At 40.2% G+C, this 14121-nt stretch overlaps 1 protein-coding gene across 2 annotated transcripts in view; it reads left to right on the top strand.

The window, feature by feature from the left end:
• The window catches only part of ANO6 (anoctamin 6), a 217143-nt gene that overhangs the window by 81526 nt on the left and 121496 nt on the right, over window positions 1–14121 (top strand). For both annotated transcript variants that reach the window (XM_073554250.1, XM_073554251.1), the window contains exon 4: window positions 8169–8234. In XM_073554250.1, the coding sequence (XP_073410351.1) occupies window positions 8169–8234 (66 nt within the window). The remainder of the gene's footprint in view (window positions 1–8168; window positions 8235–14121) is intronic.

Raw genomic sequence — 14121 nt, 5'->3', positions numbered from 1 at the left:
GATCCTATTTTGCATATAGGTGTAAGTCCCTGGTTGGAGGTCAGCATCCTCTGTATTACCTTACCATTATATACAACTATTTTATTTTTAAGTAAAAAGTGTTTTTATTGGGCTATATACCATCTTGGGCTTTTGTCGTTTCTCTTTACTGTGTGTGCTAGGTTCTTGACTTTTTCTCCATTGTTATGTGTTCTGTTGATGGGCACTTTGCTGTAGTTACAAGTACAAACTATGCTCAGCGTGATTGCAGCCAACTATGTTTTACTCTGAAATGCTGCGACGTTTCGGAGAACATATGGGGCATTTTCTTCTTGAATCTGGAGAGTCTGACATGTGGTGTGCTCCTCTGTCTACTACGCCAGAAACCCAACTCCAGTTCAGTAATGGAGTGAGATTTCTGGCGTAGAAAACTTTACAACTCGTCATAAATTAGACTAGCTCTGATGTCCCTCCCCGCCGCTTTCCTCTCCTTCTCAGCTCATTTTGCTGAAACTGTCATTGAAAACGCCAAAAGATGTAGTTAAGCCTTAATTTTGTGACTTTAAAAAGTTTTGACATCAGAATTCTGTCTTGAAAGCGTTAATGAATTGGGCGATAGCCAGGCACTATAAGGAAGACCCAGCTAGTCCGCCAGGACCTCTGGCCAGCTTCGTCCCATCCCGCCCTATAGTCTCCAAGTGGTTTTCAGTGACTACAATTGCACTGCCTGCCTCCGATTCATGCTGCTAATGGTTCGGGCAGCATAAGTCTAATGACATGTACCCTTTGATGAATTGTATTGGGTTGTGTATGTGATCGCAACAGTTCAATACTAATTGGTCTTGTTGTAGGTTTTTCTTCATACTAACTGTACCCAGGGGCCTGTTGTACATTTGTATTGAAGAGACAAACCTTTATTCTCATGTTTAAGTCAATATTGTCCCTTATTAAATGAATGGAGGATTCATCATAGTTGTGCATTATTTCTGAATGAGGACACGCCACTGTCGGTTTATAACTAAAATAGGCAATGGCTGCCTCTGAACCAGCTTTTCTGTACAAAAGCCTGGAGGCCTTCACACACCATGAATCACTGCTGAACAAGTGGCTGATAGTAGCACAGTACCACACTGGACATTCATAAATCTATTGCAACATATGAGTCATTCTGTCAATATAAAATGTTTTAATTCTTACAAAAAAATGATTGAAAAGTCAAACTCTGTTACTAACCACACCCTTTCTGTTTATTGTGTTGCAGTGGAAATCAGAAACTGGCTAACAATACATTTTTTGTACATATTTTCCAGTTTGATTCATCTGTACAACCAAGCAAAGTTAACCATTTATTCATCATTACATATCCTTGAGCTACAAATTAACTATAGCAGGTGACATGCAGTACATTTTTAATTGTTGTCAATATACCGTATATCAAAAAACTTCAGAAAATAATGTAATAAAAAAAAGCACTCCCTCCCACAACATGCTGAACGGGTATCGGTAGTTAGTGGTGCAGCAGGAAAAACTAAATTTTGTAAAGGAAAAAAAAACAGTACCACCTCAGATAAAATGCTGTTAGGTTACTTGTAGACAGAGCGCAGCATAAGTGCCTTGTGGTGACATGCATAAGGTGAACAGAGTTCATGGCCAATAAACTCCGTTCACATCACTGAAGTTAACGCTAGTGTGAGAAAGTAATGGGTGTGTCTTATAGACACTTCTCCAATACTAACTCTTTGGCTAGATGTCAGCTTCCAATACAAAGCTCACATGAACCCCAGTACTAGCACCCCTCTTGCCACCGCAGAAAGGCAAGTGGGAAGAATGGAGGCTAATTGCCAGAATTGGCACATCTTGTGGATGCGCCATTTCTAGGGTGGCTGAGAGCTGATGTTTTTAGTCTGAGAGGGGGCTAATATGCATGGCCCCTTCCTAGCTTATTAATATCAGCCCGCAACTGTCTACTTAGCCTTTGCTAGTTATTAATTATATGGAGCCCCACGTTGTTTTTTTGTTTTTGTTTTTTTTTTTTTTAGGTCCCCCATTTAAATAACCAGTAAAAGTGAATATACAGCTGTGAGCTGATAGTAATAGCCTGGGAAGCTCCATGTTTATTACCCCCTTACCAGGCTATAAACATCTCCCCCCCTGCTGTTAGCTTTCCCTTAGCTAGTTATAAAAATGTGGGGGGATCCCACACAATTTTCTTTTATTTATTACTTAAATACTTGTACAGTAAGCTGCACATTCACAGCAATGATTTATATATCTCACTCACATACCGTATATACTCGTGTGTAAGCTGAGATTTTCAGCCCATTTTTTTGGGCTGAAAGTCCCCCTCTCGGCTTATACACGGGTCATATACCTGGGGGTCGTGTCAGAGATCAAATTTACCTGTCCTGCCGCGGTCTCTGCAGCCTCGCTTCTCCAAGGTCTCCATTCCTGTCTTCAGCGGTCACGTGGTACCGCTCATTACACATGAATATGCACATATTCATGAGTGTAATGAGCGGTACCACGTGACCGAGGAAGACAGGTAGGGAGACAGTGGAGAAGCGAGGCTGCAGAGACCGCAGCAGGATGGGTGAGTATAGCGATATTCACCTGTCCCCCGGTCCATCGCTGCTCACCGCTGTTTCTGCTGCATCCTGTGTCTGACGTTTAGGAAGCAGGGGGCGTGGTGACGTGGTTAGTGTGCGCCGCCCCTCTGCTGGCTGAACATTGACTGACACAAGAAGCGTCAGACAGCGGCGATGGACCCAGGAGAGGTGAGTATGGCATTTTTTTCCCAGCATATGGGGGCAGATTCTATGGAGCAGCATATGGGGGCATAGTCTATGGAGCATATTCTATGGGGCAGCATATGGGGCCATATTCTATGGGGCAGCATATGGGGGCATAGTCTATGGAGCAGCATATGGGGGGCATAAACTATCGGGAAGCATATGGGGGCATAATCTATGGAGCAGCATATGGGGGCATATTCTATGGAGCAGCATATGGGGGCATATTCTATGGAGCAGCATATGGGGGCATAAACTATGGAGCAGCATATGGGGGAATAGTCTATGGATTCCACTCTCGGCTTATACACGTGTCAATAAGTTTTCCCAGTTTTGTGGGAAAATTAGGGGGGTCGGCTTATACACGGGTCGGCTTATACAAGAGTATATACAGTATTTCTATTTATCGAAGAATATTTATTCAGAAAACTTTATTTAAATAACAGAGAATTACTCTGCATAAAAGCTAATGTTAAAATTGCATATGCATGTCATACGCATCTCATGCGGATGCTAGGTGAGAAAAATCGCATTGTACTCAACATGACACTTGTATGACACACGTCAACCTTTTCAGGGACAACATCAGACCGATTTTATGAACACCGATGGGTATGAGCCCTAAGGGTATGGATAGGCAGAAAGGTCATTTTGCATTCTTGGTGCATGCAACAAGTATAGATGGTTAGGGTCATTCACAATTGGCAGCCAAGTTGTATCAGTAACGGTACTGACTATTCCTCCAATATCAACAATACCAACAATATAAAGACAGTGCTAATAACATCAACAAAACCAGCTATGCTAACAATGCCAACAATTCAGATGGTATTGACAATACCAAATATACCAACAATTCCAAGAAAACCATCAACATGGACAATACCAACAATACAGACAATTTCTCCAGACCTACCTGTTTTCAAGTTTTTTGCAGGATACAAGAATACCAGCAACATTAGCAGTGCCCTTTATTAGGGTTTTCTGGGAGTTCACCACATTAACATAATATTGGATGTGAATAAAAAAATAAAAATCACTTACATTCTAAATCCCCCACTACTCAAGAGGCGACACTCTGGTGGTCCCTTAGGTCTTTGTATGGCACAAAACAGCTGAGGCCAGTGATTGTCAGCAGCAGTCACTATGTAAGTACATAGAAATAATGATTGATGATGCTATCGGAGGTTGGATTCTAACAGGAGAGTAATGTTGTTTTTTATTTTTTAATACTTCAGAAATGCATTCACATAGGGTATATCTGCACTGTACCAAAATTTATATGATATTATATGGATTTCGCTGCAGATTGACTGGAGAGTTCATCCTGTGTATTGCAATGGTTGAACACTGCTTTACAAGTCCACAGAGTAATGACATACTGTGGATGGCAAATTCTACTGCAGATTACCACCAAAGCACGTGGTGCCACTCATACTGTAGTAAGCAGAGGATTTTCTAACTACAAAATCCAAACAGAGAACTACGGTTTGTCTGACTTATATCAATATTTCAATGTTTTCTGTGACAGAGAATATTTATTATATATGGTACTTCATAATAACATTCAAAGATATTATACATGGGATAGCAGGCACCAAAACTCCCCCGCCTCTAACCACCTTCCCCACTTACCAAATAAATGACACGAAAGACATGGTGTGAAGATAAAAGGCCGTGGTAGTTATTAATAGTTACTCGAAATTAAATATATTCAACCAATAAATAATGGTTACCCAAATATTAAATATATTAAACCAATAAATAACAATAAAATTCATTACTCCATAGACCATAAAACCATCCAGTCTCCACCCAGAAAGCTGGGCGAGCACCATCTAATAAATACCACGACGACGTTAACTTAGGGAGGGCAGGTGGGCAACTTAAGGCAATGAATATTCACTGATCTCCACTCCCATAGGCCTGGAATGCAGTATTCTTTCCCTTTAGTAACACGTGAACGCCCTGCAGCTGCAGGAAGCCAGCGGCTGCAGTAACACTGTGCTCGCTATTAAACAGGGCTGTGGAGTCGGTAAGCCAAACCTGTGACTCCGACTCCTCAATTTCCCTTACACCGACTCCAACTCCGACTCCACGACTCCGACTCCGACTCCCACACATATTGCTTATATTTAAGTGAAAAATTTATTGTAGTACAATGTGAACCTCAGACATTTAATCATTTTTATGATCCAATAATCAAGATATTTAGATAGAACAGAATATATATTGGTGTACTACCCGGTTTTCATTCTTTTTGGTACAGATACGATATGGATAGACAGATATGGATAAATGGATAGATAGAGCAGATTTCTAATCTGCTTTTGCTATTGAAAACATTATCTATGAGCTCAAAAACCTTTCAGGTGATGCAGTTTTTTAAAAAGATGATCAGCTTTTGCAGCTGAAAAACGTATCCTCAAAAAACACAGGAAAAACGCTGTGTGTGAATGTAGCCTTAGATCAGGAATAGAACAGCCATTTATAGGACATTTCATAACTTTCCCAAACTCCTATGAAAAAATATTCAGCACATCCTGCATTGAATTACTGTACCCAATTTATTATATATTTTAGGAGTCGGAGTCGGTCCATTTTATACCGACTCCAACTCCGACTCCGACTCCACCAAAATGAGCACCGACTCCGACTCCACAGCCCTGCTATTAAAGAGCAATGAATATTCACTCCTCTCCAAAGCTTTGTTAAAGAACGCAATGGATATTCGAAACGCGAAGCTGTGTCTTCACTCATGATGGAATCTATTAATGTTTTTTAATCCAATAAATTTTTGCAAGCTTGGAAGCTGGATCGTTTCCTCTCTTCATTTCTCCCAGTAGTTTCTTGCAGATCCGTGCCTCCTGGGACACCAAGTTGGGGTGAACTGGTTAATCCTTTTCTGTCCTCGGTATATACAGAGCAGATGCTGAGTAAAACAGTGATGGCTGCTGACAGGCGCACTAGGTGTTCAGTAACTGCAGCAACAATCACCTGTTGTGGACTAGTATGTCTTTGGCGCCACCCTCCCTGCTATCTGTGCTTGCCACACATGCCTCACCTTCCATCCCCTATTTATGCCCCCCCTTAGGTTAGACCCTTTTCACACAGTATTCAGCAGATGTTTGTTTCCTACTGAAAAGATGGACACTTTCAGAAAAAAAAACAAGCGGCTTGTCAGAATCCCGTTTTTAGAGAGATTCATGCAGAATTCTAATTTTTTTATTTTAATTTCCGTGCCCTTAAATCCGAGAGTCATATCACACAAAATAGTTAAAAAATAACATTTCCCACATGTCTACATTACATCAGCACAATTTGGAAACATATTTTTTTTTTTTTGCTAGGAAGTGATAAGGGTTAAAAGTTGACCAGCAATTTCTCATTTTTTTCCAACAAAATTTACTAAACCATTTTTTTAGGGACCACCACACATTTGAAGTGACTTTGGAGGTCAATATGACAGAAAATACCCAAAAGTGACACCATTCTAAAAACTGCAGCCCTCAAGGTGCTCAAAACCAGATTCAAGTACGGTAGTTTATTAACCATTCAGGTGCTTCATGAGAATGTGGAAGGAAAAAATGAACATTTAACTTTTTCACAACAAAAATTTACTTTAGACCCAAGCTTTTTTTATTTTCACAAGAGTATCAGGAGAAAATGGACCACCAAACTTGTTGTGCAATTTCTCCTGAGTACGCCGATTCCCTGTATGTGGAGGAAAGCCACTGTTTGTACGGATGGCAGTGCTCGGAAGGGAGGGAGTACCATTTGACTTTTTGAACGCACAATTTGCTGGAATTGATGGCGGACACCATGTCGCGTTTGGAAACCCCCCAATTCTACCTCCAACCCTAACACAGCCCTAACCCCTGCACACCCCTAACCACAACCCTAACCCCTGCACACCCCTAACCACAACTCTAACCCCAACACAGCCCTAACCCTAGCACAATCCTAACCAGAACTCTAACCCTAGCCCCAACTCTAACCCTAACTGCAAAGAATGGAAAAAAAATCTGAATTTTTTTTATTTTATTATTTCTATCTAGCTGAGGGGGTGATAAAAGGGGGGTTTATTTACAATTTTTTTCATTTTGATCACTGTGACAGGTTCTATCACAGTGATCAAAATGAACCAATAGGAAAAATCTCCTATTCTTGCTGGTACTGGCCGGCTGATCTGGTAGCCAAGACCCTGGAGATTTTCTGACGCTGGGGGCGTTATACACTTCTCAGTGCCGTTAAAAAGCGGAGCTGAGGAATAAGTACCCTTAACTGCCGCTGTTAAAAGGCGTATCGGCGGTCGTTAAGAGGTTAAAGATATGCCTGTAATCCAGTGACAATACTGGGATTACAATTTACAACTATGTTATGTTTATGTTGTAAAACTATGTAATCTTGCTTGGTTACATATAATACATAATATGCAATATATATGTTTGCTGATGAATAAGAATTATAAACCACAGAGCCCTAACTAATTTTTAAAGGATTTTATGGTACCGAGGGCCTGGAGGAGAGTCTCCTCTCCTTCAAACACTGGGTACCATCCGCACAATGAGCGCTGCGCTGGTCATCTCCTGGCTGCGTCACTGCTGACCTCCGTGCGGCAGGAGATGACCCGCGGCAACCATCGGGAGATCAGCGGCTAGCGCCGCAGATCTCCCGACAGCAGGGGTGGCGTGTGGCGTTCAAATTCTGCACCAATTCACGGCCAGACTGCGCCTGTCGCTGATTGATCGCGGCCGGGCGCGACCAATCAGCAACACAGGATTTCCATTACAGACAGACAGAATTAGACGATTATATAGATTACTCTAAAGTGGTGGTAATAGTCTGAAATGGTCTTTTAGTGGGTACCTCCACATGCATAAGATTTGTTTGAGAAATTGGTCTATATATCCTTATTGCTATATTAACCATATACCGTAATTAGTAGTGGCCTAGTGCTGGAATTTATCTCCAATTCTTGTGTTCTGCTCCATACATTGCTTGAATATATCAGCTGATCTGTATGGGGTGCCAGATGTCAGTTTGCCAACTGGCAACACAACATCTTTACGCGAAACTTGATCATGGGTTGTGTGCAGTATTGTAGTACAGTCCCATTCACATTGCATAAGTTGAACTGCAACTTGCAAGTTCCGTTTCTGAATGAAAGTAGCTATGCTTTCAAATCCATGAGAGCTGTTATAACGAAGAACCCGTCAGCACAATTTTGTAATGTCTTTACTTTAAATTACAAAATTGTTCTGACAGGTTCTCTTTAAAACCAGCTCTTCTTCAGTGCACGATCGGCAATATTCAATAGATATTTTTAGCTTGATAATGTCTTAAGACTGCTGCCGTTCCCATGTACTGAAATTCTCCTTATTTATGTTCTCTTTGCAGAAAAAGCGTCAGGCCTACGAGTCCGGTCTTATGAGAAATGGCTTACAGCTAGAGGCAACGAAATCTGTAAGTTTCTAAATTCCATTTGTTGCATTCCATCCATTAAAGAGTTTCTAAACTTTCTTCCTAAATTTTCACATTTAGCAGGCAATTGTATTGCCTGCAACTCAATGAGGTTTTGCAGGTCCTGAGAATGCCACCAGTCGCGCAGTAACCTAGGATCCACACAGTCCCCATATCTGCAAGCAATCTAAGTGCCTGCTTTATATGGAAAATCAGGCAGTAAGTTTAGTTATTCTTTAAGCTTCTAGTATCAGAGATTTTTATTTGTGTCTGGCCACCATGTAAAGTGGTCTTCCTACCATTAAATATCATATTCATTATATAGATTTAAAACAAATTGAGCGCACGTTATCTGCAGCATCATGGTGGACACATGGAATCAAAAACTTGATGAAAAGATTTTTTTTTAAATTATAGAAAGTGTGAATCACTATAATAAAATGTTTTATGTAATTTCTCCTTTTAATGTGCTTCCGCAATAAAAAGAAAAGGTGACGTTAGCCTTAGGTTTCCTCTTGTGGTATTTATGAATAGGAACAATAAGGGTATTTTGTAGAAACTTCAAATTCGATACAAGTTAAAACAGAAATGGGTATTACATTGTAGTTTTCTATTTTAGGACATTTTAAACTTGCTGAAGCCATAGCATTTTCCCATATTCATTATACAACAAATACCCGAAGACTCTGTTAACTTGTAATAGGATACATCAATTTCTGGCATAATGATGACATCTGCAATAAAGTTTCTAAACTTTAAGCAGAGCCTGCTGCAGGTTTCACATATCCGTGTTTTGTTATTCATATTTGGACTGCGATGCACAGACTGGCAGCCTTATAGGGGCACCTGGGACCTGTGGGGGTCTGTGCGTTATGGTTTACATGCAGAGCACTTAATAAGGATGCGTAAAACTTGATGTACAAGTCAAAAGTGTATGTCAGTGTGCTACAGACATAGAATAATGTCTATCTGAATTTAGAATCATACATCCATCTATGTCTATATGCATTTTCTGCATTCTTTTTATTATTATTTTTCTCCTTTGGTACAGACAAGTAAGCGTTTACATTTTACACATATTGAAATGTACTGTTATATGTATATGTTACGGTGTGTTTCCAACTGAGAAGAATGGAGAAAAAACATATGTTTTATATGCTTTTTTTTGGGGGGTGGGGATCACTACATCCCAAAAAAATGCTATGACGTAAACCTGACTGACAACATTATTTTGACTGTTTTAGTCTATGGATACTCTACTACACTGTGTTCCAAATTATTATGCAAATTGGATTTAAGTGTCCTAAAGATGTAATTTTTTGTTTTTCAAATAAACTCATAGATGGTATTGTGTATCAGGGCTCTTTGGATCACTGAAATCAATCTCAAACGCCTCTGATAATTAGTTTACAAGATGAGCTCAATTAAAGGAAAACTACTTAAGAATGATGTTCCACATTATTAAGCAGGGCACAGGATTCAAGGAATTTAGGAAAGAAAAAGGATCTCTCTGCTGCTGAAAAGCATCAAATAGTGCAATGCCTTGGTCAAGAGGTGAAAACATTAGATATTTCCCAAAAACTTAAACGTGATCATCGTACTGTTAAGAGATTTGTGGTTGATTCTGAGCACAGACATGTTGTGCTGATAAAGGCAGAATGAGGAAAGTTTCTGCCAGGCAAGTTCATCGGATTAAGAGAGTGGCTGCTAAAAAGCCATTACAAACCAGCAAACAGATATTTAAAGCTGCTAGTGCCTCTGGAGTCCCTCGAGCCTCAAGGTGTAGGATCCTTCAAAGGCTTGCTGTGGTGCATAAACCTACTATTCGGCCACCCCTAAACAGTGTTCACAAGCAGAAATGGTTGCAGTGGGCCCAGACATACATGAAGACTAATTTTCAAACAGTCTTGTTTACTGATGAGTGTCGAGCAACCCTGGATGGTCCAGATGGATGGAGTAGTGGATGGTTGGTGGATGGCCACTATGTCCCAACAAGGCTGCGACATCAGCAAGGAGGTGGAGGAGTCATGTTTTGGGCCGGAATCATGGGGAAACAGCTGGTAGGGCTCTTTAAGGTTCCTGAAGGTGTGAAAATGACCTCTGCAAAGTATATAGAGTTTCTGACTGACAGCTGTCTTCCATGGTATAAAAAGTAGAAACATGCCTTCAGGAACAAATTCATCTTCATGCATGACACTGCACCATCTCATGCTGCAAAGAATACCTCTGAGTCATTGACTGCTATGGGCATAAAAGGAGATAAACTCATGGTGTGGCCACCATCTTCCCCTGACCTCAACCCTATGGAGAACCTTTGGAGTATCATCAAGCAAAAGATCTATGCGGGTGGGAAGCAGTTCACATCAAGACAACAGCTCTGGGGGGCTATTCTGACTTCATGCAAAGAAATACAAGCAGAAACTCTCCAAAAACTCACAATTTCAATGGATGCAAGAATTATGAAGGTGATATCAAAGAAGGGTTCCTATGTTAACATGTAACTGGGCCTGTTAGGATGTTTTGAAGTTAAATAGCTTTTTTGTTCAGTGAATATGACCTCCTAATGCTGCAAATTCCACAAATGAGCATTTTCAGTTCTTTAAAACAGATCAAATGTTTAGAAATTCTAATGTGCCTAATAATTTGGAACAGTGCAATTTGAGTTTTTATTCATTTTGGAGATTATACTGTTATCATTGAGAGGTTTCTTCAATAAAATTTGATGTATACTCTAACGAGTGATGACTTTTATTAGACTGACTGTCATTTGTACCGACTATTTAGGAAAATCAGAGAAAAATATAATTTGCTTAATAATTTGGAACACAGTGTATATAGAGTTAATTCAGGCATGTGCACTGTAAAAAATCGGAACCTAGATTAAGATGCACACTAAAGGGGCTTTTATTTTTTTTTTCAAATGGATGTAATTAAAGCTTTATAGTGTAATTGTATAAGAGAAAGCTATATTACTTTGTGCTTATATTCCTCACCACTATCAAAATCGCTGCTTGCTGTCTGTAAGTGAAAACATACAGTTGTGTAAAAAAATGTTGCCCCCTTCCTGATTTCCTATTGTTTTGCGTGGTGTCACACTTAAATTTTGCAGATCACCAAACAAATTTAATTATTAGACAAAGTTAACACAAGTAAACACAAAATGCTGTTTTTAAATGAAGGTCTTTATTACTAAGAGAAAAAGAAAACAAAACCTAGAGGGCCCTGTGTGAAAAAGTGATTGCCCCCTTAAAACATAAATTAACTGTGGTTTATCAAAGTGAAGTAGACCAAAAGCTCCTCAAAACCTAGACATCATGCTGTGATCCAAAGGAATTCTGGAACAAATGAGAAACAAAGTAATTGAGATCTATCAGTCTGTAAAAGGATAGAAAGTCATTTCTCAAGCTTTGGGACTCCAGTGAACAACAGTGAGGGCCATTATCCACAAATGGAAAAAACATGGAACAGTGGTGAACCTTCCCAGGAGTGGCCAGCAGACCAAAATTACCCCAAAACCGCAGCAACGACTCAATAAGGAGGTCACAAAAGACCCCACAACAGCATCCAAAGAACTGCAGGTCTCACTTGTCTCAGTTAAGGTCAGTGTGTATGACTCCACCATAGCAAAGAGACTGGACAAAAATGGCCTGCATAGCAGAGTTCCAAGACGAAAACCACTGCTGAGAAAAAAGAACATAAAGGCTAATCTCAATTTTGCCAGAAAACATCTTGATGATCCCCAAGACTTTTGGGAGAAAACTCTGTGGACTGACGAGCCAAAAGTAGAACATTTTGGAAGGTGTATGTCTGATTACATCTAGTGTAGAAGTAACAGCATTTCAGAAAAGGAACATCAGACTAACAGTAAAATATGATGGCAGTAGTAGTGTGATGGTCTTGGGCTGTTTTGCTGCTTCAAGACCTGGAAGACTTGCTGTGGTAAATGGAACCTTGAATTCTGCTGTCTACCAAAAATCCTGATGGAGAATATCCGGCTGTCTGTTTGTGACCTCAAGCTGAAGCACAGTTTGGTTGGGTTATGCAGCAGAACAATGATCGAAAACACATCAGCGAGTCCAACCTCTAAATGGCTTTTGAAAAACAAAATTAAGAATTTGGAGTGAGCTAGTCAAAGTCCTGTCCTTAATCCGATTGAGATGCTGTGGCATGACCTTAAAAAGGCGGTTCGTGCTTGTAAACATTACACATACCTAGAGAACGGAGTACAGAAACGCCACCAAAGATATTAAAAAAAAAAAGTTATTTTAGTATTAAGCAATATCACATATGAAGGTATCAAAATGTATCATACAATATGGCACAGAGAGGAGATAAAGATGAGGAAACAAACTGGTACAGCAAGGAGAGAGCAGGCGACTGAGTAACCAAGGGTGAGTGGGAACATATGACGAACATGTAGTAAATAGAAGTAATACATAAACAACAAAGTTGTTACTTTTGTGACTTTTGTTACTTTTGTGACTTTTTGTTACTATATGTATATTGATTGTTCACCAGCCTGGTGAACAATCAATATACATATAGTAACAAAAGTCACCAGACTCATAAGTCATAAAGAGTTAACTCAGCTTACCCATAGAAGATGGCAGCGTTGTCTCACTGCTGCCCCTGTAGCTGAAATGCAACAATTCTGCAAAGATGAGTGGGCTAGATTTCCTTCAGAACGTTGTAAAAGACTCATTGCCATTTATCGCAAATGCTTCATTGCAATTGTTGCTCCTAAGGATCGCCCATCCATTTATTTAGGTTTAGGGGCAATCACTTTTTCACACAGGGTCCTGTAGGTTTGGGTTTCTTTTTCTTCTAATAATAAAAGGTCCTATTTAAGTGATTTCTTGAACAGGTGTGGCAGTAATCAGGCCTGATGGTGGCTAGAGAATATGAACTCCTCTTCCCAAGAATAGGGTATCAATGTAAACGTAGTGGACAACTTCTTTAACCCCTTTCTGACGTCAGGCGTAATAGTACGCCGACGCTGGACTCCCTCCCTTTAATGTGGGCTTCGGCGCTGAGCCCACATCTTTTGCTGGACATGTCAACAGATTTGAACAGCTGATATCTGCCCGGAATAGTCGCGGGTAGATCGCGATCCACCCACGGCTATTAACTAGTTAAATGCCGCTGTCAAAAGCTGACAGCAGCATTTAACTCGGGCTTTCGGCCATTGGTCCGGAAACCTGCCCACCGGTGACCCCCGTCACGTGATCGCGGGTCACCGGTTCATTGGCATGACAACCATAGGACTCCTGGAGACCTCTATGTTTGTCAGTGCCAGCTTGCTGTTAGCGCCACCCGGTGTTCGGCGCTCATAGCAAGTAAGCAATTCTGCTATATAGAGGCGATCTGACCATCACCTCTATGTAGCAGAGCCGATCGGGTTGTGGCAGCTTCTAGTTTATCATGGAAACTACTGAAGCATGCCAAAAGGAAAAAAAAAATGTTTTTGAAAATATAAAAAAAAATCAATTCCACCCCCCTTTCACCCCAATAAAAATAAGACAATAAAAAAAATCAAACATACACATATTTGGTATCACAGCGTTCAGAATCACCCGATTTATCAATAAAAAAAAGTATTAACCTGATCGCTAAAGGGCGTAGAAAGAAAAAAAGTCAAAACACCAGAATTACGTTTTTTTGGTCGTAGCGATATTGCATTAAAATGCAATAACTGGCGATAAAAAAATCGTATCTGCATCAAAATGGTATCATTAAAAACGTCAGTTCGGCCTGCAAAAAATAAGCCCGCACCCAACCCGAGATTACGAAAAATGGAGACGCGCCATTTTCCGATACCCATAGCGTAATTTTTTTTTTTTCCTTTAACAAAGTTTGGAATTTTTTTCGCCACTTAGATAAAAAAGAACCT

The sequence above is a fragment of the Dendrobates tinctorius genome, unplaced genomic scaffold (genome assembly GCF_039654945.1).
Source record: "Dendrobates tinctorius isolate UK_male_01 unplaced genomic scaffold, ASM3965494v1 ptg000209l, whole genome shotgun sequence".
Taxonomy (NCBI): Eukaryota; Metazoa; Chordata; class Amphibia; order Anura; family Dendrobatidae; genus Dendrobates; species Dendrobates tinctorius.
This window is presented reverse-complemented; position numbering and strand designations above follow the sequence as displayed.